We start from the raw sequence: 27,566 nt of genomic DNA, 5'->3' as shown, positions 1-27,566 counted from the left end.
AGTTGGCGTAGCAAATGTCACAGTAAACTCCGTAAGAGCTGCCCAACAGAGGTGGGTAGAGTAGCCAGAAATTGTACTCAAGTAAGAGTACTGTTACTTTAGAGATTTATTACTCGAGTAAAAGTAAGGAGTAGTCACCCAAATATTTACTTGAGTAAAAGTAAAAAGTATGTTGTGAAAAAACTACTCAAGTACTGAGTAACTGATGAGTAACATACACACACATACCATATATATATATATATATATATATATATATATATATATATATATATATATATATATATATATATATATATATATATATATATATATATATATATATATATATATATATATATATATATATATATATACACATATATATATATATATATATATACATTGATATATACAGTATATAATTTATATTTATTTATTTTGCCGTTTTTGTTTACATGTTAAAGGTGTTTTAATGAATATACATGCATGTTTAACATATAGATTCCTTTCTTTCATAAAGACAAGAATATAAGTTGGTGTATTACCTGATTCTGATGACTTGCATTGACTGGAATCAGACAGTAGTGATGATAACGTCCACGTTTTCAAATGGAGGAGAAAAAAAGTTCCTCCTTTCTGTCTAATACCACATGAAAGTGGTTGGTTTTTGGCATCTTATTTGTCCAGCTTCCATATTCGTTTTTATACACTTTGCAAGAAATACATTGGCGGCAAACTCCGTAGCTTGCTAGCTTGTTTGCGCTGACTTTCGGAGACTCTTATTTTGTAAGCGCAGGCGCGATGGAGCGGCAATTTTATTGTGAAGACAGGAACTGGCAGTCAGTCTTTAGGCTTTTGACGGGAAGTACGGTTGAAATAAAAAAGTGTCTTTTTTCCTTCACACTTTTGATTGATTGATTGAAACTTGTATTAGTAGATTGCACAGTACAGTACATATTCCGTGAATTGGCAAAGCGTGCATTAACAGATCGATAAAAATTAGTAGCGAGTAGCGAGCTGAATGTAGATAAAAGTAGCGGAGTAAAAGTAGCGTTTCTTCTTTATAAATATACTCAAGTAAAAGTAAAAGTATGTTGCATTAAAACTACTCTTAGAAGTACAATTTATCCCAAAAGTTACTCAAGTAGATGTAACGGAGTAAATGTAGCGCGTTACTACCCACATCTGCTGCCCAAAACATTTGGTCATAACCGCTTGTAGTGTTGTACGGTATACCACAATACTAATTAATCATATTCGGCACTATAAAAAGTACCCGCCGCGTCGTCGTCACGTCGTGTAATTGTTGAAAAGGGAGAACTGACGCATTTTGGCTTAAAAACTAACGATAAAAGTGAAGTTACAACATTGAAACGCCCTCAGGAAGAGGTGCTTTAAGACATGGCTAGCTAGCTAGCGGCTAAAGTCCATCCGCAGTCTGCAGTGTTTTAGCTACTTCTAAATCACTAATCCTGGCCTCCATGGCGACCAATAAAGTAAATTTCTTACAAGTATCATCCCTGCAGGACGAGGAATAGCTAAACATGCTTCACTACACACCGTAGCTCACCGGCGTCAAAATGTAAACAAACTCCATGGGTGGATTTCAAAAGGGTTTGTTTTGAAAGTAGGGTGAAATGACATCAATGTGAATTTTTGTCATGGGCGTCAAAGGTAGGTGTCAGTCTCCCAATCTTCTGCACCTTCTCTTTCAAGGATCTGAGCGGCTTCATTTCACGCTGCTTAGCAAAGTTAGAAAAAGGACCAAATTTAATGTTGAACATGGTGTTTGTTCCAGGATTTTGGTGAGTTGTTGACATAAACATGGCAGACCTAAATGTGTTCCACTGCATGTCGATAAAAACAAAACAGAATGGCTTCTCCTTACCTTTAAAGGCCTACTGAAACCCACTACTACCGACCACGCAGTCTGATAGTTTATATATCAATGATGAAATCTTAACATTGCAACACATGCCAATACGGCCGGGTTAACTTATAAAGTGCAATTTTAAATTTCCCGCTAAACTTCCGGTTGAAAACGTCTATGTATGATGACGTATGCGCGTGACGTCAATCGTTGAACCGGAAGTATTGGTACACCATTGAATCCAATACAAAAAGCTCTGTTTTCATCTCAAAATTCCACAGTATTCTGGACATCTGTGTTGGTGAATCTTTTGCAATTTGTTTAATGAACAATGAAGACTGCAAAGAAGAAAGCTGTAGGTGGGATCGGTGTATTAGCGGCTGGCTGCAGCAACACAACCAGGAGGACTTTGAGATGGATAGCAGATGTGCTAGCCGGCGACCTCACCGTGACTTCCTCCGTCTCCGGGCCGCCGACCGCATCTATGATCGTCGCTCCGTCGATCGCTGGAACGCAGGTGAGCACGGGTGTTGAAGAGCAGATGAGGGCTGGCGTAGGTGGATAGCTAATGTTTTTAGCATAGCTCTGTAGAGGTCCCGTTGCTAAGTTAGCTTCAATGGCGTCGTTGGCAACAGCATTGTTAAGCTTCGCCAGCCTGGAAAGCATTAACCGTGTAGTTACATGTCCATGGTTTAATAGTATTGTTGATTTTCTGTCTATCCTTCCAGTTAAGGGTTTATTTCTTTTGTTTCTATCTGCATTTAAGCCCGATGTGCTATCACGTTAGCTCCGTAGCTAAAGAGCTTCGCCGATGTATTGTCGTGGAGATAAAAGTCACTGTGAATGTCCATTTCCCGTTCTCGACTCTCATTTTCAAGAGGATATAGTATCCGAGGTGGTTTAAAATACAAATCCGTGATCCACAATAGAAAAAGGAGAAAGTGTGGAATCCAATGAACCCTTGTACCTAAGTTACGGTCAGAGCGAAAAAAGATATGTCCTGCACTACACTCTAGTCCTTCACTCTTACGTTCCTCATCTACAAATCTTTCATCCTCGCTCAAATTAATGGGGTAATCGTCGCTTTCTCGGTCCGAATCGCTCTGGCTGCTGGTGTAAACAATGGGGAAATGTGAGGAGCCTTTCAACCTGTGATGTCACGCTACTTCCGGTACAGGCAAGGCTTTTTTTATCAGCGACCAAAAGTTGCGAACTTTATCGTCGATGTTCTCTACTAAATCCTTTCAGCAAAAATATGGCAATATCGCGAAATGATCAAGTATGACACATAGAATGGATCTGCTATTCCCGTTTAAATAAAACAAATTCATTTCAGTAGGCCTTTAACTTAGTCAGTCTCTGCCCGCCTTTTTTGTCTTGGCTTTTTCTCCTAATTTTGATGCCCATTGCTAATATTTTGCCCACCTCCCTCTTGTGTGTGCTGTCTGATAGCGGAGCCACTCTCGCCACGCCCCTGGGACCCACCTGGCAGTATGTACCACCTGTTGTGCCACCTCTCTGTGCCTCTCCTTTCCAATGTCTGTCTTTGTGTGTTGTGAGCTTCTGTCATCTCAGTGCAGCGTCTGTGCGCTCGCCCTGCTGTACGATGGCAGTACTGCATACATGATCCACCCTGTACTTGGATATGTTTGGCTCCTTGCGCCACTATCTGCAGTAGCACAGTTCTACTCTTTCAAACTCTGCGTGCGTGTGTGTGTGTGTGTGTGTGTGTGTGTGTGTGTGTGTGTGTGTAGTAGACTTGTAGTATGTAGTGTACTTTGAATATTTTTGTATGATTGTCCGACCTAGAACCTAAGAAAGTTCTACTTTCTTGCTCAGAAAATGCAGTTCACTGTTGTTTATTCTTGTCAAAGTCGATCTGTTGTTTAAGGGGTCCTATTATGATGCATTTTTTTTCTACATTTAAAGCACTTCCACATAAGATGTAATGATGGTTATTTGTTCAAAATTGTGCATGGGTTATACACTATATTGCCAAAAGTATTTGGCCACCCGCCTTGACTCACATATGAACTTGAATTTGTCAGGTTCAAACACTGATGACATCTATTAAACGAGACGAGAAGCAAAGAATTAAACAGAGACAGAATAAAATTTGGCTCAATTTGAGGAGAGATGCATGGACACTGTACCCTTGCGAAGTGTCTCAGCACGCTCTGGCGAAAGATTGTACGCCTCCTCTTTTATTTGGACTTTCCCTGACCACATGGCAACAGCTGCTTCCAAAGGGACGTGGGTCGTAAACAGCGTTGCCTTTGGTTACAGAACAGTTCAAAAGAAAAGGTCGTAAACACTTCACAGAAAAGGTCGTAAAACAGTTCAAAGAAAGGTTAGTAAAAGACTTCAAAAAAGAGGTTCGTAAAAGAGTTCAAAAAAGCGGTGTCTGGAACTTGGGCAGATCCTGCCTTCTCTCTCTGTACTCCTTGGGTTAAAACAGTATCTTTCTGTTGATTACACGACATGAAAGAAAACAGAACACCTTCATGTTGCTTCCCCCTACACAGTGGAGTTTTATGAGCCTTCTTCTTGGTAGGTTCAAAGACAGCTTTTGGTCTTCTCGCTGTGAACTCATTTTAACACAAAGTTTTTGTGATAACTTAGGTAAAATTATTCTAACAGAAGTGTCATACCATTCCTAACCCATAGGGTTCAATATGACCTTTTGCAGTTATTACAGCTTCAACTCTTTTGGGAAAGGCTGTCCACAAGGTTGCCGAGTGTGTTTATATGAATTTTTGACCATTCTTCCAAAAGCGCATTGGTGAGGTCACACACTGATGTTGGTCGAGAAGGCCCGGCTCTCAGTCGCCGTTCTAATTCATCCCAAAGGTGTTCTATCGGGTTCAGGTCAGGACTCTGTGCATTCACACCAGACTCTGTCATCCATGTCTTTATGGACCTTGCTTTGTGCACTGGTGCACAGTCATGTTGGAAGAGGAAGCGGCCCGCTCAAAACTGTTCCCACAAGGTTGGGAGCATGAAATTGTCCAAAATGTTTTGGTATCCTGGAGCATTCAAAGTTCCTTTCACTGGAACTAAGGGGCCAAGCCCAACTCCTGAAAAACAACCCCACACCATAATTCCTCCTCCACCAAATTTCACACTCGGCACAATGCAGTCCGAAATGTAGCGTTCTCCTGGCAACCTCCAAACCCAGACTCGTCCATCAGATTGCCAGGTGGAAAAGCGTGATTCATCACTCCAGAGAAGGTGTCTCCACTGCTCTAGAGTCCAGTGGCGACGTGCTTTACACCACTGCTTCCGATGCTGGGTGATGTATGGCTTAGATGCAGCTGCTCGGCCATGGAAACCCATTCCATGAAGCTCTCTGCGTACTGTACGTGGGCTAATTGGAAGGTCACATGAAGTTTGGAGCTCTGTAGCAACTGACTGTGCAGGAAGTCGCCGACCCCTTTGCACTATGCGCTTCAGCATCCGCTGACCCCTCTCTTGTCAGTTTACGTGGCCTACCACTTCGTGGCTGAGTTGCTGTTGTTCCCAAACTCTTTCATTTTCTTATAATAAAGCCAACAGTTGACTTTGGAATATTTAGGAGCGAGGAAATTTCCCGACTGGATTTGTTGCACAGGTGGCATCCTATGACAGTTCCACACTGGAAATCACTGAGCTTCTGAGAGCGGCCCATTCTTTCACAAATGTTTGTAGAAACAGTCTCCATGCCTAAGTGCTTCATTTTATACACCTGTGGCCGGGCCAAGTGATTAGGACACCTGATTCTGATCATTTGGATGGGTGGCCTAATAATTTTGGCAATATAGTGTATTTTACAGACCATCATTAATCAAGCTAATTTCTGACTTTCTCTTCAGAATGCGCCGCTTGTGGGCGGTCTTATTCACGTGCCTCCACTTTGACTGTGTCTTCTCCCCAACAGCCATGTCACAGTTTTTAGCGCATCTATAGTCAGTCTACTGACAAATATAAATTTGAATTATACGCTTCTTTTTATTCGAAATGGTAACAGCAGAAGATTCTAGCATGCATGTGCATGTACGAGCCAGTCTGCCCCACAACAAGAGGTTAGAGAAAAATAAGGAATTTATTGTTTATTTATTATGTAAATCCAAGCAATGGCGTGATTCGCTGTTGTGTAGCTGCTAGCTCCTAGTAGCCTGTAGCCTACCATCTTTGTCTTTTGTAAATGACTTGACTAAAATACAAGAAAAGACCAAACTTGTGTGCTTTTTGGAGTACATTTAGATGTTAAATGGCTGTCCAACTTTCCACAAGTAAACACACTGCTGGATTGCTTGTATCTGAGATTAAATTACACATTTTACACTACATGCAAGCCAAATAAATTGTTTTGCAGATGGGACACTCCTAATTTTGCATTTAGCCTCTCAGCGTGACTGTGTTTTCCTATGCCTACTATTGTCCTACCTCAGTGTATCTACAGTTGTGGTCAAAAGTTTACATACACTTGTAAAGAACATAATGTCATGGCTGTTTTGAGTTTCCAATAATTTCTACAACTGTTATTTTTTTGTGATAGAGTGATTGGAGCACATACTTGTTGGTCACAAAAAACATTAATGAAGTTTGGTTCTTTTATGAATTTATTATGGGTCTACTGAAAATGTGACCAAATCTGCTGGGTCAAAAGTATACATACAGCAATGTTAATATTTGGTTACATGTCCCTTGGCAAGTTTCACTGCAATAAGAAGCTTTTGGTAGCCATCCACAAGCTTCGGGTTGAATTGTTGACCACTCTTCTTGACAAAATTGGTGCAGTTCAGATAAATGTGTTGGTTTTCTGACATGGACTTGTTTCTTCGGCATTGTCCACACGTTTAAGTCAGGACTTTGGGAAGGCCATTCTAAAACCGTAATTCTAGCCTGATTTAGCCATTCTTTACCAATTTTGACGTGTGTTTGGGGTCATTGTCCTGTTGGAACACCCAACTGCGCCCAAGACCCAACCACCGGGCTGATGATTTTAGGTTGTCCTGAAGAATTTGGAGGTAATCCTCCTTTTTCATTGTCCCATTTACTCTCTGCGCAGTTGGGTGTTCCAACAGGACAATGACCCAAAAAAAACAAGTCAAAAGTGGTATATACTTTTGAAACCAGCACATTTGGTCACATTTTCAGTAGACCCATAATAAATTCATAAAAGAACCAAACTTCATGGATGTTTTTTGTGTATGTGCTCCAATCACTCTATCACAAAAAAATAAGTGTTGTAGAAATTATTGGAAACTTAAGACAGCCATGACCAATGTTCCCTCTAATTGTTCATGTGTCTGAGCAAACACAAAAACTCCCTGAGCATTCAGTGGAGCACATGTGAGCAACATCACACATGGCAATACCAGCAGCACACCTGTCTCAAACCAATCTTTTATAAAAACACTCAAATGAGAGGAGTCATTTTCATGACATTATTTTGTAATATTAGTGATTTGACCCACTTGTAATGAAAATAAAATAAATCTTGTTTTTCATAAACTATGGATTATTATTAGTATTGTACAATATGTCTGGGTGGTGGTCCTGCTTTGGAAATCATTTGTACCCCTTTCAGAGATCACATTTAGTTCCCCTTAAACATCCTCATGTTGCACAATGAAATGTAAGCATAGGATGAAGTGTGCATTCCTGTAATTTTCTCTAGTAACATAATTCCATGATTAATATAAATAAATTAACATTAATAATAAATGACAGTAGAATAAGCACACGTATGACTGAGGAGTCATAGTGTAACTTTTGTGGTGTTTGAGTTGTCCGACTTTTTGTGTGGCCATAAACGCACCAGTGGCTTAGTGGTAAGCGTGTTGGTGACAGATGACAAGTTGCTTTTGGCCTGGTTTGTACGGCAGAAAATGACTAGTTTTCCGAGATAGAAGTTTTTTACTCAGTGTTTTTGGTGTGGTTATGGCCGAATATAAACAGTTTTGCTCAATAAAGTGAGGGACATAATTCCTGTCCTCGGAGCATCTCGATAGACGTTACAATAATTGAACGGTGTTGACGAACACCGTTAGGGCCGCTTGTTGTCACTGTCACTCAGAGTTGCATTGCAAAATTACACAGAATAAATGTGTTTGTTTTGTTTAGAATTCAGATGGGATTTGATTTGGTGCGCGGCATACATTTGCTGTGCGCAGCGGACGCTTGAGCAGTGCGCAATTGCGCAGGCGCGCACCTTAGAGGGAACGTTGGCCATGACATTATGTTCTTTACAAGTGTATGTGAAATTTTGACCACGACTGTACTAGTTGCACTGGGCTAGGAGCACATAAAACTGCAAAACCAACCAAAATCTACCAGTAAAAAAATGAGAGACGTAATAATAAAGGAACAGAAAAATACATATTGTGTTAGGTTTATGTGACTTGAAGTGTTATGCTGATCCATTTAAATATTGTGTGAAGTTCACATTTTTTGTATCACAAACTCCCCTTTGATATCAAACGGTTTAAACCATTCCCCTATCAAAGATTCTGATGAAAATAGGTGTGCTGCCAGTAGCCCAAAACTGTGTACTACTAGTATTGCTAGTAGTACACAGGTGTGTCATTGAAAATACAAAGTTCTTATCCACTTCTGTAGTTGGACAAGAACAGTCCTTAGAAACTCGTCTCCCATCCTGTGTGTGCTGTGACTTTTTCGACGATTCTAGTCCGAGGGCTTTGGGTCAGACGATCATCCAATGAACCACGACTCTAACTTCCCTTTACTCCTCCCGTCTGCTTCTCCTTCGTTCCCAGCCAATCGTTGACCTCAGTCCCATCAGACGCTCCGCTTCCTCGTTGACCCCGCAGTACAGGCAGGAGGTCGGTCTGAAGGAATACCACTTGACACGGCCGGGCCAGCCTCCGCCGTCGACCAGGCCCGCTCCGGGCCAGGCCCAGGACCGAGCGCATCACCATCACCACCACCACCGCTGCCACAGACGCAGGGACAAAGACAAAGACAAAGACAAAAAGCAGAAATCTCTGGATAGAGGGACGTCAGTGCAGCAACCGAGTGCAGTCGGTAAGACAAAAACAATCCTGAGAAATGTTTCTTTCTTTGCTTGCGACATCATCAGGAATCTTTTTTTCTGATGATGGATGAGCCTAATGTCAGGTCTGAAGGTTGCAACAAAAGAATATCTGCAACTCTGAAAGCATGGTGTCAGTTGAACTGTGTGTTCAAAGCAAACTAAATACAGTAGAAGCTGGTTAAGTCAATGTAAGCGGTTTATTTATTTATTTGAATTAGGACAATGCATATTCATCAACATAGAGCAGGGGTGTCCGAGCTTTTTTCCACTGAAGGCCGCACACTGAAAAATCAAAGCAAGCGGGGGCCATTTTTTTTTTTTTTTTTTAAACCAATACAATAAATGTATATAAAATATACATTTAGGCCTTCACTCAGGCTTGAACCCGGTGACCCCAAAGGGTTTTGGTCAAAAAAATATAAAAAATGTGTCATTATTTAGTATTATTAGTATTATTATTCAAAGTTTAAATCTCTAGATCAACATTAGGTATTTTTGTCAATATAACATTTTTAAACATTTAAGTTGTATGCCCTTTTTGTCAAAGAAAACCCTGTTTTTTTTATGGAAAAAACACTAAACATGCAATATTTTCCCCCAATGAAATTTTAAAGTGGAATATTTGATATTATAAAATAATTGGAGCCTTAAAAAGGTAATTAACTCATAACAACATTGATTTGAATTCATTATTATTTTTTGAGCAATGACACACACAAAAAATCCCACTAAAATGATTGGGGATCCAAAAAGGGTGCTACTAATTAAAGTGTTAAACAACAAAGTATAACTTGTTTTCACTGTTTACTTTTAACACAATACTATTGAGATCAGCTTCGGATCTATCCGTCAATTATAAGTTTTATTATTGTTTATGTTTTTTGTTTGTTCGTTTTTGGCCCTTCTTTAAAAAAAAAACAAAAAAAACAGCTCAGTTTTTTATATGGAAAACAAAAAATATGCAACATTTTCCCCAAATAATAACTCAAAGTGGAATATTTAATGTGACGTAATTGGAACCTTGAATAAGTCAATACTTCATAATGACATTGATTTTGATTCTTTTTTTTTTTTAAAGAAAGAAACAGCCTGCATGGCAGCTTTGTGTTATTAGAATAAACATTGCAACATTTTCACCTGTTTGCTCTTTTATACCACTCTATGTTTTTTTATTTTTTTATCTTATTTTTAGAATGTGCCGTGGGGCCGTTAAAAAATGACCTGCGGGCCGCAAATGGCCCCCGGGCCGCACTTTGGACACCCCTGACATAGAGCAACAATGTAAATATGTCGGGCACCTTGACACTGACATTGACATTTACTTGGAACTGCAGATTCCCGAGATGATCATCATTGTTACGCATCAAGAGATTATTTAGATTATTTTTAGAGATGTCCGATAATATCGGACTGCCGATATTATCGGCCGATAAATACTTTAAAATGTAATATCGGAAATTATCGGTATCGGTTTCAAAAAGTAAAATGTACGACTTTTTGAAACGCCGCTGTTCGGAGTGGTACACGGACGTAGGGAGAAGTAGAGAGCAGTTGCGTCTCCCAGTCATACTTGCCAACCTTCCCAATTTTCCCGGGAGACTCCTGAATTTCAGTGCCCCTCCCGAAAATCTCCCGGGGCAACCATTCTCCCGAATTTCTCCCGATTTCCACCAAGCCAACAATATTAGGGGCGTGCCTTAAAGGCACTGCCTTTGCGTGCCGGCCCAATCACATAATATCTACGGCTTTTCACACAAGTGAATGCAAGGCCTACTTGGTCAACAGCCATACAGGTCACACTGATGGTGACCGTATAAACAACTTTAACACTGTTACAAATATGCGCCACACTGTGAACCCACACCAAACAAGAATGACAAACACATTTCGGGAGAACATCCGCACCGTAACACAACATAAACACAACAGAACAAATACCCAGAACCCCTTGCAGCACTAACTCTTCCTGGACGCTATAATATACACCCCCCGCTACCCCCTACCCCCCCACCTCAACCCAAAATCCAAGCTGCTGTTTTGAGGCACGTTAAAAAAAAATAATGCACTTTGTGACTTCAATAATAAATATGGCAGTGCCATGTTGGCATTTTTTTCCATAACTTGAGTTGATTTATTTTGGAAAACCTTGTTACATTGTTTAATGCATTTAGCGGGGCATCACAACAAAATTAGGCATAATAATGTGTTAATTCCACGACTGTATATATCGGTATCGGTTGATATCGGAATCGGTAATTAAGAGTTGGACAATATCGGAATATTGGATACCGGCAAAAAAGCCATTATCGGACATCTCTAGTAGTGCCCAGAAGGCAGGAGCAGGAAGCAGGTCTGAACTACCCAGCAGAACAACAATAGTGCCGGTTGATCAAGAAAGAGATGATAAATTGTTCCACCTTGTTGTTTTTGCTTCGTCTACACAAGAAACAAACACACATTTTGCTTTGACTGTTTAAGTGCACGTTTGAGCGCCATTCAGAGAATTCCACTGGCCAAAATGTGCAGGAAAGTTGTGGTCATTGGACAAAGTTGCAAGGCCGTGCATCATTTGTGAAGATTGGTTGAATTTTCATTAATTAGCGCGATCGCGACATCACAAATTCCTTGAGGGAAGGAATATTGTGTGGTCTGCTCCCCCCCACATGTTAAGTCACTTTAAATATGACAAGTATATATCATACTGTAGTTCTCATGCAGCACTGCTCTCCTCTGGGACACCAACATGGATGTTAACATCATCAACAATCATCACATGGTCAAATTTAATACGCTTTGAGATGGAGTACATAAATCAGGAAAAGACGCATGAGAAGTTTTTGGTTTCATAGGCTGGTAACATAAGACTTGAAGTGCCAGTTATTTAAAGGGGGTCATGTTATGATCTTTTTTGGACATGCAAAACACTTCCTTTTGGTCTACATAACATGTATTCCTGGGTCTTTGTCAAACGTTAGGTAGATTATTGTTTTACAGACTATCTTGTCAGCCATGTTGTGTTTTAGCGCTTCCATATGTAGTCTACTAAGATATAAGTTACAACTATACGCTACTTTTTAGTAAAACCGGCAACAGCAAAGGATGCTAGCACGCATGTGCCTGTACGAGACAGTCTGCCCCACAACAAGAGGATAGAGAAAAAAGGAAACTTGGTGAAAGACCTACTCAGTGGCCTAATGGTTAGAGCAGGGGTCACCAACCTTTTTGAAACCAAGAGCTACTTCTTGGGTACTGATTAATGCGAAGTGCTACCAGTTTGATACACACTTAAATAAATTGCCAGAAATAGCCAATTTTCTCAATTTACCTTTAACTCTATGTTATTATTAATAATTAATGATATTTATCTTTGTGGAAACACTGATCATCTTAATGATTTCTCACAATAAATATATATAGAAACAGATAAATATCAATATGCAACACTTTATTTTTGTATTTTCTCTAAGTGCACATTTTTCAAATTGAACATTTTCAAATGATCACTTCTAAGACAATCTTGTGAAATCACAATATCCCATTTTAACTAGCTAGCCACTAACATTTTTTAACAAATCATGGATTACTTTGCACCATGTTTGTACAAATAATAACTCATGTAAAATACAAAAGTCAACTCTCAAATTTTTAAATAAATCATGTCACACTTTGAACTGGACACCAAATCTGTTATCTTTTTCTTTGTCAGTTAGTGAAGACCAAGTCTTTAAAATATTTTCTTGGATTTTCAAATTCTATTTGAGTTTTGTCTCTCTTAGAATTAAAAATGTCGAGCAAAGCGAGACCAGCTTGCTAGTAAATAAATAAAATTTAAAAAATAGAGGCAGCTCACTGGTAAGTGCTGCTATTTGAGCTATTTTTAGAACAGGCCAGCGGGCTACTCATCTGGTCCTTACGGGCTACCTAGTGCCCGCGGGCACCGCGTTGGTGACCCCTGGGTTAGAGTGTCCGCCCTGAGATCGGTAGGTTGTGAGTTCAAACCCCGGCCGAGTCATACCAAAGACTATAAAAAATGGGACCCATTACCTCCCTGCTTGACACATCAAGGGTTGGAATTGGGGGTTAAATCACCAAAAGTGATTCCCCGGGCGCGGCCAACACTGCTGCCCACTGCTCCCCTCACCTCCCAGGGGGTGAACAAGAGGATGGGTCAAATACAGAGGACAAATTTCACCACACCTAGTGTGTGTGTGACAGTCATTGGTACTTTAACTTTTTAACTTTAACTTAATACAACTTTGGACAATCGTGGACTTTCTGCAGACGTAACTAAGGCAAATGACGTAACTAAAGTCTCAAAGACAAATAAGATCCATAAAGAAGGTTTTGACATCCTTGGATCATTCATCCCAAAGACTTGATGGATCATCTTTATGAAGTCATGGCTATCATGAACAGCAGGCCTTTCACAGTGCACTCACTAAATGATCCCACGGGACCTCAACCGTTTTCGCCCAATCAAATTTTGCACCATGATGTCCTCAATTGTTTTCCCACCACCAGGAGAGTTTGTGAAGGAATACATTTATCTTCACAAAAGACGGCGTAAAGTGCAGTGTCTGGCAAACGAGTTCTGGTCTAGATGGAAGAAGGAGTATCTGTTAAACTTGCAACAGAGGAAAAAATTGACTAAGACACAGAGTAATGCAAAGGTAGACAACATTGTGATGTTGCAAGAGGACACTACACCTTAGACGGAATGGAAACCGGCTGAAGTAACCAAGGTGTTAAAGGCCTACTGAAATTAAATGTTCTTATTTAAACGGGGATAGCAGGTCCATTCTATGTGTCATACTTGATCATTTTGCGATATTGCCATATTTTTGCTGAAAGGATTTAGTAGAGAACATCGACGATAAAGTTCGCAACTTTTGGTCGCTGATAAAAAAGCCTTGCCTGTACCGGAAGTAGCGTGACGTCACAGGTTGTGGAGCTCCTCACATCTGCACATTGTTTACAATCATGGCCACCAGCAGCGAGAGCGATTCGGACCGAGAAAGCGACGATTACCCTATTAATTTAAGCGAGGATGAAAGATTCGTGGATGAGGAAAGTGAGAGTGAAGGATTAGAGGGCAGTGGAAGCTATTCAGATACGGAAGATGCTGTGAGCGGCGGCTGGGACCTGATATTCAGCTGGGAATGACTAAAACAGTAAATAAACACAAGACATATACAGGGTATATATATACTCGATTAGCCACAACACAACCAGGCTTATATTTAATATGCCACAAATGAATCCCGCATAACAAACACCTCCCTCCTCCCGTCCATATAACCCACCAATACAACTCAAACACCCGCACAACACACTCAATCCCACAGCCCAAAGTACCGTTAACCTCCGTAAAGTTCATACAGCACATATATTTCCCCAAAGTTACGTACGTGACATGCACATAGCGGCACGCACGTATGGGCAAGCGATCAAATGTTTGGAAGCCAAAGCTGCGTACTCACGGTAGCGCGTCTGCTATCCAACTCAAAGTCCTCCTGGTAAGAGTCCAGCCGGCCGCTAATACACCGCTTCCCACCTACAGCTTTCTTCTTTGCTGTCTTCATTGTTCATGAAACAAATTGCAAAAGATTCACCAACACAGATGTCCAGAATACTGTGGAATTTTGCGATGAAAACAGACGACTTAATAGCTGGCCACGGTGGTGTCCCAATATGTCCGCTACAATCCGTGACGTCACGCGCAAACGTCATCATTCCGAGACGTTTTCAGCAGAATATTTCGCGGGAAATTTAGAATTGCACTTTACTAATCTAACCCGGCCGTATTGGCATGTGTTGCAATGTTAAGATTTCATCATTGATATATAAACTATCAGACTGCGTGGTCGGTAGTAGTGGGTTTCAGTAGGCCTTTAAAATGATGTGTATAAAAACTGAGACTGCTGGTCAGCGACTCAACCATCAATGGCCAAGGAAAACACATTGGCAGATCCTCACATTGACATGTTAACCTTGTGAGAAAACATAAACCACTGGTGTCCAAATTTGTGATTTACATAACGGAGGCGCGCCTCAAGGTACTCCTTTAAGTCCTCTCCTTTTTGTCCGTGATTTTTCAGAATCTGATTCAAGGTGTTTCTTTGGCTTGTTTACTTCAGATGTAAGCAGTAGTCATTCGTTCAACTTCTTTAGTTTTCCTCAAGGTTACATTTTAGGTTCTCCCTTTTTCATCATTTGGGCTATTCAACTGGTGGCCCACGAGTTAAATTAATAAAACTTGTGAGAGACTCAATTTTTTGCAGCAGATTCTTAAAAACACTAGAGTGCTTTCATAGAGATGATCTTTTACTATCTTTTTTGCAGTACTGTAAGTCCTTAAAAACAGCAAAGCACTCCTATAAATCTGACGAAATAGAAAAAAAAAATTGTCCTTAGATTTTTGGAAATATGGCAGTTAAAACAATTCAGTTGAATATCCCTACCCTATAACCCACTATAAATCATATTCCTTTAAAACATTATGAGCCAATGTATCAGTCTTAAGACAGACTGTCCCCAATTATACTACAGTAATAAACAACCAACGTTTTACCATGCCCTAACTCAGGGGTCGGCAACCCAAAATGTTGAAAGAGCCATACTGGACCACAAATACAAAGAAGTAATATGTCTGGAGCCGCAAAAAATTACTAGACTTATATAAGTGTTATAATGATGGCAACACATGATGTTAGTGGCTAATTAGCTATATTAGCCTACAGTCAAAATGAGTATGTGTCGCAGGCTGACGCAAATCTTTGTTGACAGAAATGTTGAAATGTAATATTTATTCTACACATTTTTACAACATTGAAAAACATTAGTAAACATTCTCAGAGGGTGAGATAACTCCTGGAAATGACTGTCTTAGAATGGCCAAAGGTATAGATGTGTGTGTCCAAGTTAAAGGAAATGGCAGGCTGTCTTCTTTCAATCGATTTTTTTAGACATGGAAAAATAAACTAAATTCACAGAGGACATAAGTAAAGGACATTTAATGAGCTCAAATATACCTACAAAGGAGGCATAATGATGCAATACGTACATACAGCTAGCCTAAATAGCATGTTAGCATCGATTAGCTTTCAGTCATGCAGTGACCAAATATGCCTGATTAGCACTCCAACAAGTCAATAACATCAACAAAGCTCACCTTTGTGCATTCACGCACAGTGTAAAACGTTTGGTGGACAGAATGTGACAAAGAAGGTGTGGCATAAAACACGTCTTTCTGTGGCAGCGTCGGAGAGAGTTGTACATGTAAACAAACTGTTGAATCACACTCCACACAACGGTGAGTTCAAGGGCCGCAGAAATTAGTAGGACAATACGGCGCTCGCCAAACACTCTCATCAGTGAAGCATAAACACAAACATATTAAACAGTGGGATTTCTAACAATTAGGAAGGTTTGTGTCGTGTTTGTCCTCGACAGAAACCATATTACAACAAAACATATATTTTTCACCCCATTTTCTTCCCATTTCCATACATTTAAAAAAAAAAAGCTCCATGGAGCCAGCAGGGCGGCGCTAAAGAACCGCATGTGGCTGTAGAGCCGTGGGTTGCTGACCCCCTGCCCTAACTTCACAATTCAACCGTACATGTGTTTTGTACAATATAGTCATGAAATGCCTATTTCTCCTTAGGCTCCTTCACCGACCCTTCAGCTGAGGGCTGGTCCAGGGAACGAGCAAGGGAGCGTGATCGCAGTCGCCATCACGAGAGGAGGCATCACTCCTCTGCAGGGGAGCAACGCTACTACTCAGAGCGTTACAGCTGCAGGGAGACGAGCCACGCCAAGTCAGCCAGTCCAAGCCGATCCACGTCTCCAGGAGAGGCACAGGACACTGCTGTCCTTAAACAAGTGAGTCTTTTCAGTGACATTTAAAATAGGGGTCTTTAACCTTTTCCAGGATCCCCAAACTGATGGAGAGATGGAGCAGGGACAACCTACTTATATATCCTGTAAATCAATATTTTAAACTAAACCGGTCCTAAAGGTACCTTGTTTTTGTGCAATACTAAGATATTTATTCATGACCTACTCTATTCATATCCTATTCTATTTAAAATGTAATAAAATTAAGATTGTTCTTGTGGTAGAATTCGACGAAATAAAAAGGGTAACAGAGTTGCAGTGTATTGAAGAGAATAGAAGGGGAAGGAGAAAATAAAAATTGAAATATAAAATGAAGAAGAGTAACCCAGCAGACACAAGACATTGATACAACGTTGATTATGCATAAATGTTTTTTATTTTTTTAACTGCCTTCTAAACAACGTTGTAAAATAGTTGTGTTTGTAAATAGAGCCAACGTTGATGTCAAACATTGAATCCACGTTGTTGGTTGGGAAATGACCAAATTTCAATAGTCAAATCAATGTCACAATCTGACATTGAATAAATGTTGTCAAAAAGTATGTCGTTTCAACGTTGTAGTATGTGTGTTGTAAAATATTAGTTGGGAAAATACCAAAATTCAACAGTCAGATCAACGTCGAAACCCAACATTGATTAAACGTTGTCAAAAAGCATGTTGTTTCAACGTTGTATTTGTGTTGTAAAATGTTGATCGGGAAATGACCAAAATTAAACGGTCAAATCAACGTCACAACCTGACATTGAATAAATGTTGTCAAAAAGTATGTTGTTTCAACGTTGTAGTATTTGTGTTGTAAAATATTGGTTGGGAAAATACCAAAATTCAACAGTCAAATCAACGTCAGAACCCAACATTGAATAAACGTTGTCAAAAAGCATGTTGTTTCAACGTTGTATTTGTGTTGTAAAATGTTGGTTGGGAAAATACCAAAATTCAACGGTTAAATCAACGTCAGAACCCAACATTGATTAAACGTTGTCAAAAAGGATGTTGTTTCAACGTTGTATTTGTGTTGTAAATTGTTGGTTGGGAAAATACCAAAATTCAACGGTTAAATCAACGTCAGAACCCAACATTGATTAAACGTTGTCAAAAAGGATGTTGTTTCAACGTTGTATTTGTGTTGTAAATTGTTGGTTGGGAAAATACCAAAATTCAACGGTTAAATCAACGTCAGAACCCAACATTGATTAAACTTTATCAAAAAGCATGTTGTTTCAACGTTGTATTTCTGTTGTAAATTGTTGGTTGGGAAAATACCAAAATTCAACGGTTAAATCAATGTCAGAACCCAACATTGATTAAACGTTGTCAAAAAGGATGTTGTTTCAACATTGTGTTTCTGATGTAAAATGTTGGTTGGGAAAAGACTAAAATTCAATGGTCGAATCAACGTCAGAACCCAACATTGATTAAACGTTGTCAAAAAGCATTTTGTTTCAACGTTGTATTTGTGTTGTAAAATGTTGGTTGGGAAAATACCATAATTCAACAGTTAAATCAACGTCATAACCCGACATTGAATAAACGCTGTCAAAAAGGATGTTGTTTCAACGTTGTATTTCTGTTGTAAATTGTTGGTTGGGAAAATACCAAAATTTGACGGTCAAATCAACGTCAGAACCCAACATTGATTAAATGTTGTCAAAAAGCATGCTGTTTCAACGTTTTATTTGTGTTGTAAAATGTTGGTTGGGAAAATACCAAAATTAAACGGTTAAATCAATGTCAGAACCCAACATTGATTAAACGTTGTCAAAAAGCATGTTGTTTCAACGTTGTATTTCTGTTGTAAATTGTTGGTTGGGAAAATACCAAAATTCAACGGTTAAATCAATGTCAGAACCCAACATTGTTTAAACGTTGTCAAAAAGGATGTTGTTTCAACATTGTATTTCTGTTGTAAATTGTTGGTTGGGAAAATACCAAAATTTGACGGTCAAATCAACGTCAGAACCCAACATTGATTAAATGTTGTCAAAAAGCATGTTGTTTCAACGTTGTATTTGTGTTGTAAAATGTTGGTTGGGAAAAAACCAAAATTAAATGGTCAAATCAACGTCACAACCTGACATTGAATAAATGTTGTCAAAAAGTATGTTGTTTCAATGTTGTAGTATTTGTTCTGTAAAATATTGGTTGGGAAAATACCAAAATTAAACAGTCAAATCAACGTCGAAACCCAACATTGAATAAACGTTGTCAAAAAGCATGTTGTTTCAACGTTGTATTTGTGTTGTAAAATGTTGGTTGATAAAATACCAAAATTCAACGGTTAAATCAACGTCAGAACCCAACATTGATTAAACGTTGTCAAAAAGCATGTTGTTTCAACGTTGTATTTCTGTTGTAAATTGTTGGTTGGGAAAATACCAAAATTCAACGGTTAAATCAATGTCAGAACCCAACATTGATTAAACGTTGTCAAAAAGGATGTTGTTTCAACATTGTGTTTCTGATGTAAAATGTTGGTTGGGAAAAGACTAAAATTCAATGGTCGAATCAACGTCAGAACCCAACATTGATTAAACGTTGTCAAAAAGCATTTTGTTTCAACGTTGTATTTGTGTTGTAAAATGTTGGTTGGGAAAATACCATAATTCAACAGTTAAATCAACGTCATAACCCGACATTGAATAAACGCTGTCAAAAAGGATGTTGTTTCAACGTTGTATTTCTGTTGTAAATTGTTGGTTGGGAAAATACCAAAATTTGACGGTCAAATCAACGTCAGAACCCAACATTGATTAAATGTTGTCAAAAAGCATGTTGTTTCAACGTTGTATTTGTGTTGTAAAATGTTGGTTGGGAAAATACCAAAATTAAACGGTTAAATCAATGTCAGAACCCAACATTGATTAAACGTTGTCAAAAAGCATGTTGTTTCAACGTTGTATTTCTGTTGTAAATTGTTGGTTGGGAAAATACCAAAATTCAACGGTTAAATCAATGTCAGAACCCAACATTGTTTAAACGTTGTCAAAAAGGATGTTGTTTCAACATTGTATTTCTGTTGTAAATTGTTGGTTGGGAAAATACCAAAATTTGACGGTCAAATCAACGTCAGAACCCAACATTGATTAAATGTTGTCAAAAAGCATGTTGTTTCAACATTGTATTTGTGTTGTAAAATGTTGGTTGGGAAAATACCAAAATTAAACGGTCAAATCAACGTCACAACCTGACATTGAATAAATGTTGTCAAAAAGTATGTTGTTTCAATGTTGTAGTATTTGTTCTGTAAAATATTGGTTGGGAAAATACCAAAATTAAACAGTCAAATCAACGTCGAAACCCAACATTGAATAAACGTTGTCAAAAAGCATGTTGTTTCAACGTTGTATTTGTGTTGTAAAATGTTGGTTGATAAAATACCAAATTTCAACGGTCAAATCAACGTCAGAACCCAACATTGAATAAACGTTGTCAAAAATCATGTTGTTTCAACGTTGTATTTGTGTTGTAAAATGTTGGTTGATAAAATACCAAATTTCAACGGTCAAATCAACGTCAGAACTCAACATTGATTAAACGTTGTCAAAAAGCATGTTGTTTCAACGTTGTATTTGTGTTGTAAAATGTTGGTTGGGAAAATACCAAAATTCAACGGTTAAATCAACGTCAGAACCCAACATTGATTAAACGTTGTCAAAAAGCATGTTGTTTCAATGTTGTATTTCTGTTGTAAATTGTTGGTTGGGAAAATACCAAAATTCAACGGTTAAATCAACGTCAGAACCCAACATTGATTAAACGTTGTCAAAAAGGATGTTGTTTCAACGTTGTATTTTTGTTGTAAATTGTTGGTTGGGAAAATACCAAAATTCAACGGTTAAATCAACGTCAGATCCCAACATTGATTAAACTTTGTCAAAAAGCATGTTGTTTCAACGTATTTGTGTTGTAAAATGTTGGTTGGGAAAATACCAAAATTCAATGGTCAAATCAACGTCACAACCTGGCATTGAATAAACGTTGTCAAAAATCATGTTGTTTCAACGTTGTATTTGTGTTGTAAAATGTTGGTTGATAAAATACCAAAATTCAACGGTCAAATCAACGTCACAACCTGACATTGAATAAATGTTGTCAAAAAGCATGTTGTTTCAACGTTGTATTTGTGTTGTAAAATGTTGGTTGTGAAATTACCAAAATTCAACGGTCAAATTAACGTCAGAAGCTGACATTGATTAAACCTTGTCAAAAAGCATGTTGTTTCAATGTTGTAGTATTTGTGTTGTAAAATGTTGGTTGGGAAAATACCAAAATTCAACGGTTAAATCAACGTCAGAACCCAACATTGATTAAACGTTGTCAAAAAGCATGTTGTTTCAATGTTGTATTTCTGTTGTAAATTGTTGGTTGGGAAAATACCAAAATTCAACGGTTAAATCAACGTCAGAACCCAACATTGATTAAACGTTGTCAAAAAGGATGTTGTTTCAACGTTGTATTTTTGTTGTAAATTGTTGGTTGGGAAAATACCAAAATTCAACGGTTAAATCAACGTCAGATCCCAACATTGATTAAACTTTGTCAAAAAGCATGTTGTTTCAACGTATTTGTGTTGTAAAATGTTGGTTGGGAAAATACCAAAATTCAATGGTCAAATCAACGTCACAACCTGGCATTGAATAAACGTTGTCAAAAATCATGTTGTTTCAACGTTGTATTTGTGTTGTAAAATGTTGGTTGATAAAATACCAAAATTCAACGGTCAAATCAACGTCACAACCTGACATTGAATAAATGTTGTCAAAAAGCATGTTGTTTCAACGTTGTATTTGTGTTGTAAAATGTTGGTTGTGAAATTACCAAAATTCAACGGTCAAATTAACGTCAGAAGCTGACATTGATTAAACCTTGTCAAAAAGCATGTTGTTTCAATGTTGTAGTATTTGTGTTGTAAAATGTTGGTTGGGAAAATACCAAAATTCAACAGTTAAATCAACGTCAGATCCCAACATTGATTAAACGTTGTCAAAAAGCATATTGTTTAAACGTATTTCTGTTGTAAAATGTTGGTTGGGAAAATACCAAAATTCAACGGTCAAATCAACATCAGAACCCAACATTGATTAAACGTTGTCAAAAAGCATGTTGTTTCAATGTTGTATTTGTGTTGTAAAATGTTGGTTGGGAAAATACCAAAATTCAACGGTTAAATCAACGTCAGAACCCAACATTGATTAAACGTTGTCAAAAAGGATGTTGTTTCAACGTTGTATTTTTGTTGTAAATTGTTGGTTGGGAAAATACCAAAATTCAACGGTTAAATCAACGTCAGATCCCAACATTGATTAAACTTTGTCAAAAAGCATGTTGTTTCAACGTATTTGTGTTGTAAAATGTTGTTTGGGAAAATACCAAAATTCAATGGTCAAATCAACGTCACAACCTGGCATTGAATAAACGTTGTCAAAAATCATGTTGTTTCAACGTTGTATTTGTGTTGTAAAATGTTGGTTGATAAAATACCAAAATTCAACGGTCAAATCAACGTCACAACCTGACATTGAATAAATGTTGTCAAAAAGGATGTTGTTTCAACGTTGTATTTCTGTTGTAAATTGTTGGTTGGGAAAATACCAAAATTCAACGGTCAAATCAACGTCAGAACCCAACATTGATTAAACGTTGTCAAAAAGCACGTTGTTTCAACGTTAGGCTTGAGTTGCTCAATGTCAGGATCTAATTCAACAAGTTCTCAACGTTGTTTTAGGCCTCGTTTACACTAAGCCGATTAAGGTTATCCAGGGTAAATCCCACCTAACCTTATCCGTGTTCACACACAACAATGCCACCGTTTAAGACCCCCTCGCGTCCGCCGGCGCAACGCGACCTAATATGCATGCGCGGAATATGCCCATGTCATAGTCACCTCCAGTGTTGCTTTGTGTGCAAGTTCTTAAATTTAACTTATCTGAACAATACCCAGTGTTGTGGTATTTCAATGAACTGAAATCCAGTGTGCTGTGGAGCCCTGTTGTAGTGAATCACACCTGAGCCATCATACATTAATAAAATCTTTAATAAACATGTGAAAGTACACAAAGAACATTTTACATCAATCAAACTTGGGATCTAGATATCTGGTCAGGACACTCCTCACTCTTTTGCCTTCATCTTCATTGTCCATTCGTTTTTGGTGACTTTATATACTCTGGATCTAGACGTTAGGTCCGCAACATACATGGCGGACAATAACTGATACAGCCTGCTTTGCCAGTCCAAATGCATTCGCCGTTTTCCGTAGTCTTCCCTCGACGGCCAGGTAATACAAAGCACACATGACCTTTTTTATCACATCCACGGGAGCTCAAATTCTTGTTGTCTCTCCTTTGACAAAGAATCACAGCTGACCCCGACATTCGAAAGTTCTCTTGCCGTCTGAGAAGTGTTGTATCCCAAATAGCTGCAATCACTTTCTCTTAAGGTATTCATGTGTGATTTCCACAAGCGTCTGTACAGACGTAAGGAGAAACACGGGCATGTCTGGATGACTCGTCTCCATATTTCCAGTGGTTAGCTCCTAGTTACGAAACTGCTTTATTATGAAGCTGGTTGTGGCGCGTTCTTTCTGACGTCACTTCCTGTGGGGTGCACGGTCTTTCTGGCGTCAGTTTGTCTCCGAACTCAGTTTGTAAACGATCAGTGAGTCCATACAAGGCTAAGAGCCGGAGATTCAAGAAACCTGTGTAAAAAATTGTCCGAGGAGGGGGACCTTAAACGATAGTTTAGTGTGGCTGAAACGGGGCATGGGCTAAATAATTATTCGTTTAAGGGGTTCTCCGGCTCAGTCTAGACCAGAGGTTCTTAACCTTGTTGGAAGTACCGAACCCCACCAGTTTCATATGCGCATTCACCGAACCCTTCTTTAGTGAAAAATTAAATGTTGTATTTTTTCAAGACAAAGTTATATGTTTTTGGTAACACTTTAGTATGGGGAACATATTCTAAGTAACAAATACTTAACTTTAAGTTATTTGGTTAGGGTTAGGGTTAGGGTTAGAGGGTTAGGGTTATAATAAGGCCATGCTGAACAAGGCATTAATAAGTACTTAATAATGACTAGTTAAGAGCCAATATGCTACTAATTTTCATGTTAATAAGCAACTAATTAATGGTGAATATGTTCCCCGTACTAAAGTGTTACCATGTTTTTTTACTGGTGCACAAAACGAACCGTGCATGAACATCACCTTGTTCAAAGAACAAAACCAACACAGTGCATAAACTCACAACAAATTACACACCTGCAAATCAGTCTGACTTCTGCTGTTGCCGTATCCGTAATACGCCGATAGAGAGAAGTTTTTAATTACTCGATGAGTTGGGTGTGTCTTGACCTCCGCCGAACCCCTGAGCCCGACTCACCGAACCCCTAGGGTTCGATCGAACCCAGGTTAAGAACCACTGGTCTAGACATAGCCGTAATGTCTTGTGCCTGCTGGGAAGCCAATAAAATATAAATAAAACAGGAAAATAAATGTAATGACCCCAATCCATTACAGTATTGGACCTACATGGTCTGCATACCCTCTGTTGAAAACCTGTGCTTTATAGTGTTGTTCTTACTGCATTAAATGTTGCTTTTTGTCACTGGTTTTACTTTAACCTCTCCAGTAATATTTGGTATTTTGTTTTGACAGCATGGTAGCACTGGAGGTAAGCCTGCACCCTCTGGTTCAAGCACGCCAGGCCGTGGTCGCAGGCAGCTCCCCCAGACACCCCTGACCCCTCGTCCCGCCGTGGCCTACAAGACCGCCCACTCCGCCCCTCTGCCGTCAGCTGCCAGCACCGCTATGGTTTCCCAGACCCGTGTCAGCCGTGGCCTTTCAGAACACGAGCGCTTGCACAGGGACAATGACCTGTCACCGGTACCGGTCACCTGCTTCGGCTCCGACCCCGATTTAAATCTGCAGCCGCAGGGAACTTCTCGCCAAGCGCTCTATGAAGAAACCGATGACTTCCAGGACGCCGTTAGCAGTCAACTGTTGTCACACTCGGCCAGAGCCGCCACCTCCGCTACCACTTCCGCTTCCAACGAGAGTGCTGCTGTGCCTGCTACAGCGGCGGCCGCACAAGGCCGCGCTGACGTACCCAACGGCTACCACTTCACCTTCGGGGTCAACGCCGCCTCGAACGACAGAGGAACAGGAAGCCTCAGGGAGCGAGAGGAGGAGGACTGGTGCTAACATGCTAGGATAGAAGACAGGTTTTTTCCTATCCACTGATGAGGGAGCAGCTTAACCGCGTTGCTCGGCTCAGTCCGCGTGAGCTGGTCAGAGGCTGACGCAGGAAGGAAGTCCGAAAAAAGCCGGTTCAAAGTGCTGAAAAGGCTTCAGATTCATTCCAGTGTCCAAGTGTTACTCTCCTCATTCATCAGTTATTGGCAAAAGGAAACGGGAAGCTTAGCTGAACTTGCACTGATGGCACAATGAAGACCCTCCAGTATTGTTGTCTGGTAGTGTTGGAGGAGACGTAAGATCTTTAGATCCTGTTTGAAAGTCGTTGTTGACCCCACGGAATGCCCAAATAATAGAATAAGGAGATGAGTATTTGATCCCCTGCTGGATTAGTACATTTACAAACAAACAGGCTAGGATTTTTAAGTCAAGTTTAAGTCGTTCCTGTTTATGTCGACCGACTCTTCATACGGCGTGTTCTTCATATAACTAACAAAGTGTCTGCTTAAGTTGTCACTGACATACACTATATTGCCAAAAGTATTTGGCCACCTGCCTTTACTCACATATGAACTTGAAGTGCCATCCCATGGAATTGCCCAACATGTTTTGGTATCCTGGAACGCTCAAAGTTCCTTTCACTGGAACTAAGGGGCCAAGCGCAACTCCTGAAAAACAACCCCACACCATAATTCCTCCTCCACCAAATTTCACACTCGGCACAATGCAGTCCGAAATGTAGCGTTCTCCTGGCAACCTCCAAACCCAGACTCGTCCATCAGATTGCCAGAGAACACGTCTCCACTGCTCTAGAGTCCAGTGGCGACGTGCTTTACACCACTGCATCCCATGCTTTGCATTGGACTCGGTGATGTATTGCTTAGATGCAGCTGCTCGGCCATGGAAACCCATTCCATGAAGCTCTCTGCGTACTGTACGTGGGCTAATTGGAAGGTCACGTGAAGTTTGGAGCTCTGTAGCAAGTGACTGTGCAGAAAGTCTTTGCACTATGCGCTTCAGCATCCGCCGACCCCTCTCTGTCAGTTTCCGTGGCCTACCACTTGGTGGCTGACTTGCTGTTGTTCCCAAACTCTTCACTTTTCTTATAATAAAGTTGACTTTGGAATATTTAGGAGCGAGGACATTTCACGATTGGATTTGCTGCACAGGTGGCATCCTATGACAGTTCCACGCTGGAAATCACTGAGAGCGGCCCATTTTTTCACAAATGTTTGTGGAAACAGTCTCCATGCCTAAGTGCTTGATTTTATATACCGGGCCAAGTGATTCTCACCATTTGGATGGGTGGCCAAATACTTTTGGCAATATAGTGTACATGGTCCACTGATTTTTTTATAGGGATGTTCCGATCAGGTTTAATGCTGCAGATTCTGATCATTTTCAATCAATCAATCAATCAATCAATCAAAGTTTATTTATATAGCCCTTAATCACAAATGTCTCAAATGGCTGCACAAGCCACAACGACATTCCATCGGGTCAGATCCCACACCAGGGCAAGAAAAAACTCAACCCAATGGGATGACAATGAGAAACCTCGGAGGGGACCGCAGATGAATGCTCCACACAGTTTATTGATTACAGCATTGACGCAGGCTACAATGGCGGACGCGCGCACATTTTCGGGACTTTTGCACCCGAATTCAAAACAGCAGTAACCATTAGGTAAGAAAAGTTGGTTTTGCATAATATTGTGAAACAAACGCCATAGGTTGCCATTTGCCGTATGTTGCCATTTGCCGTATGTTGAAGCGTAGTACGTCTGACTACAGTAGCCGTAATGCGCCGACAAACCATTAAAGTGGTGCGGCTTCGTAGCTTACCAAAGCCGTACTAAAACATTTTGACAGTTTTTTGATTGCTGTGTGTAATGTTTTATATTTTCAATGAATCATCAACGTTTTGGTGTTGCTTGCTCACGGGTGCTTGCTAGCGTCATTGTTTGAACAAGTGTCGGTCAACCTGCAATCCACACGTACTGTATCTCTTATGTGTAACTGCCATCTACTGGTCACAGTTATCATTACATCGTGTAGCAAATAAACTGGCTTCGAGGTTGGTTAGCACAACCAGAATTAATACGTATATAAGGCGTATTGAGGCGCACATATTTTAAGTGCGCCTTACAGTACGAAAAATACGGTAGTTCCTTATTTTCTTATTTTTCTTTTCTATTTGACAATCGTTTGATCAAAAATAAAGCCAATAGTTGTTTGAAAAACAACTGCTGAAAAACAACCCCACACCATAATTCCTCCTCCACGATAACTAAACAAAGCTAGAAACCCAATCTACTATTTTTAAATTGTTTGGTTTTTGCCTCTAAAGCAGGGCTGTCCAAAGTGCGGCCCGGGGGCCATTTGCGGCCCGCAGCTAATTGTTTACCGGCCCGCCACACATTCTGGAAATGCTATTGCAAAAATTAAAAAAAACATTTAAAAAAGTGGAATGAGGTGAAATCTAACTAGAAAAAGTTGCAAAGCTGCCATGCAGGCTGTTTTTTTTCTTTTGTCTCTTTATTTTTCTGCTTTGCCATTGCTAAAAAAAAATCAATGTTATAAT

At 39.6% G+C, this 27,566-nt stretch overlaps 1 protein-coding gene across 3 annotated transcripts in view; it reads left to right on the top strand.

Annotated features, from left to right (window-relative positions):
- Window positions 1-27,163, top strand: part of cacna1bb (calcium channel, voltage-dependent, N type, alpha 1B subunit, b) — a 402,467-nt gene extending 375,304 nt beyond the window's left edge. For 2 of the 3 annotated variants that reach the window (XM_062031560.1, XM_062031559.1), the window contains exons 45-48: window positions 3,305-3,343; window positions 8,614-8,881; window positions 16,558-16,775; window positions 24,447-27,163. In XM_062031560.1, the coding sequence (XP_061887544.1) occupies window positions 3,305-3,343; window positions 8,614-8,881; window positions 16,558-16,775; window positions 24,447-24,992 (1,071 nt within the window). In that variant the 3' untranslated portion in view covers window positions 24,993-27,163. The remainder of the gene's footprint in view (window positions 1-3,304; window positions 3,344-8,613; window positions 8,882-16,557; window positions 16,776-24,446) is intronic. The other variant, XM_062031561.1, reaches the window with a different exon arrangement.
- Window positions 27,164-27,566: the final 403 nt, after the last annotated feature.

The sequence above is a fragment of the Entelurus aequoreus genome, linkage group LG21 (genome assembly GCF_033978785.1).
Source record: "Entelurus aequoreus isolate RoL-2023_Sb linkage group LG21, RoL_Eaeq_v1.1, whole genome shotgun sequence".
Lineage (NCBI taxonomy): Eukaryota > Metazoa > Chordata > Actinopteri > Syngnathiformes > Syngnathidae > Entelurus > Entelurus aequoreus.
This window is presented reverse-complemented; position numbering and strand designations above follow the sequence as displayed.